Raw genomic sequence first — 2,229 nt, 5'->3', positions numbered from 1 at the left:
ATCCGTTTTTTAGGTATACGTATTGTCCTTTGTTTTCCCCTCTACTTGTGCCTTTTCTCCCTTCTATGCGAATCCTTTGTGGCAAGAACATTCTGGATCAGACTGGTTTTGTGCGTGCTGCTGTATAGATGTAGTTCCTTGCAGTTTACTGTACGTTTTACTTTCGTCAATTTCGATTTTTTAACGAAATCTTTTACAATGGAAGCCGCGCAAAGTAGTGCTCACGTATCAGACATTCCGTCTGCACAATTGGAAGAAACAATAAGGGATCATGAAATTTATGTGTGCCATCCAGCCAGCAAGGAAGAACAACAGGAATTGGCTGATGGATTCGATTACTGCAAAAAGCTGTTAATCGAAGCAAATTGTATTACTGACACGGTGAGCGCCAAAATTAGCAAACGATCCGTACTGATCGGTAAAGAATTGTTTAACCGTTTCATGGATATGTACGGAAGTATGTTTTTCACTGAAGAAGAAGTTTTGGAAATAGCAGAAGATCCTGAAGAAAAGAAAAGAAAAATCACAGAATTATCTACAGACAGCGATGACGAAGAAGAACAGAAGTTGGAGAAAATTCCATTTGGAATAAAAATTAAAGCTGTGCAACTCGCGGAATTACATCCAGAGTGGTCGATCAAGTCGCTACGTTCGAAATCAACTCGATTATTAAAAGATAGATCACAGTTGGCAAGATGGAAAATCGATATCGAGAAAGGTGGTACGCGATATGATAAGCTTCGAGCTATCAATAATAACGTGTACGATAGATTTGTTGAAGCGAGAGATCGAAGAGGACTTGTGACAACACAGATGCTGAAACAGTGGGCGATGACTGTTGCATTTCAATTTTTGGACGGCAATTTCGAATTTAATGCTTCTAATCATTGGGTAGCAAATTTCAAAAAAAAGTACAAAATATCGCAACGACACGTGACAAAATACGTCAGCATAAAAGAGAGATCGACGTTTGAAGAATTGTTAGACATTGCAGCGAAGTATCAACGACAAACAAGTAATATAATTACAAATTTTGATCCGGATTATGTGATAAATACCGATCAAACTGGATGCGAGTATAAGATCAGCAGTAAGCGCACTCTCACTCACAAGGGTGAAAAAATAACAGAAATTGCTGTTCAGCAACTTAACAAACTCACACACTCCTATACAGCACAATACGCCATGACATTGTCAGGAAAATTATTGCCACAAGTATTTGTCTGCCTGCAAGAAGCTACAGTTACCGGAAAATTTGGTCCACAAGTTCAGAAACAAGTCGACGAATGGATGACAAAATATACAAACGTTTATGTCACTTCCACAAAATCTGGAAAACTGCAGAGAAACACATACGAGGAATTTTTGGACAATATTATACAGCCTTATGTTGAAACGGAACCATTTTTATATATTATTGATTCATGGGGTGGTCAAACATCTTCCAGTTTACATCAATTAAAATTTACGGATGAAGATGGACTTCCAACGTGTACCTTATCTATAATACCACCGAAATGTACACCATATTGTCAACCATGCGACGTTTACTTCTACCGACAAGTCAAAAATTATATAAGACGCATACAAAATGCTCCGTATCTTTTGAAGCATAATAGGGAGCTCACGTCTCGAGAGGATATGATAAAAATCCATTCGCTTATACACCATCAATTGCAGGCTCCACTGTATGAAAAAATGTTAAGGTAAATGAACAATCTTTGACAATGAATAATTTTTTCTGTAATGAAAATTTAAAGAAATGAAATATTTAAACTACAATTATATTTTTATATTATTATAGGTATGCTTGGTATGCTGCTAAACTTGCGACAAAGAAAGAGTTTTTCTCCAACGTCAACGCTGTTGCATTCCCTGAGGAATTAAAGAACAAAAAATGTGAAGATTGCGAAGATTTTGAATCAGCATTTATTCAATGCTCTCATTGCCGCACATTCTTATGCTTTAATTGTTTTTATGATGAATACCATCCAAGTACTTGTAATAAAAACTAATAAATGTAATAAATTGGGTTATTGCGAGCACAATGTTTGTAGTTGAACGGTTAAAATGGTTGATCTTTAGGTTTAAACGGTCGTCTCTATCAAGTTAGAATCTGACCTTATATTTTATTTGTTGTCACTTTTTAAAAACAAAAAGTTAATAGTCGAGGTCACAATATAAAATGTTGGAAATTGTATTTTTAAGATCGGAAGAGCACACGTCTGA

General features: G+C 36.0%; 1 protein-coding gene across 1 annotated transcript; it reads left to right on the top strand.

The window, feature by feature from the left end:
* The first annotated feature begins 139 nt into the window (after positions 1–139).
* Positions 140–2,048, top strand: LOC105448116. Its single transcript, XM_011686481.1, has 2 exons — positions 140–1,706; positions 1,805–2,048. Exons 1-2 carry the CDS (start codon positions 199–201, stop codon positions 2,013–2,015), a joined length of 1,719 nt encoding a protein of 572 aa, XP_011684783.1. The 5' UTR covers positions 140–198; the 3' UTR covers positions 2,016–2,048.
* The last annotated feature ends 181 nt before the right edge of the window (positions 2,049–2,229 follow it).

Source organism: Wasmannia auropunctata, unplaced genomic scaffold (genome assembly GCF_000956235.1).
Source record: "Wasmannia auropunctata unplaced genomic scaffold, wasmannia.A_1.0 LD336088.1, whole genome shotgun sequence".
NCBI lineage: Eukaryota > Metazoa > Arthropoda > Insecta > Hymenoptera > Formicidae > Wasmannia > Wasmannia auropunctata.
This window is presented reverse-complemented; position numbering and strand designations above follow the sequence as displayed.

Coding starts and splice junctions, on each gene's coding strand:
- LOC105448116 (XM_011686481.1), top strand. CDS start 199: ATGGAAGCCGCGCAAAGTAGTGCTCACGTATCAGACATTCCGTCTGCA. Junction 1,707..1,804: donor CTGTATGAAAAAATGTTAAG/GTAAATGAACAA, acceptor ATATTATTATAG/GTATGCTTGGTATGCTGCTA.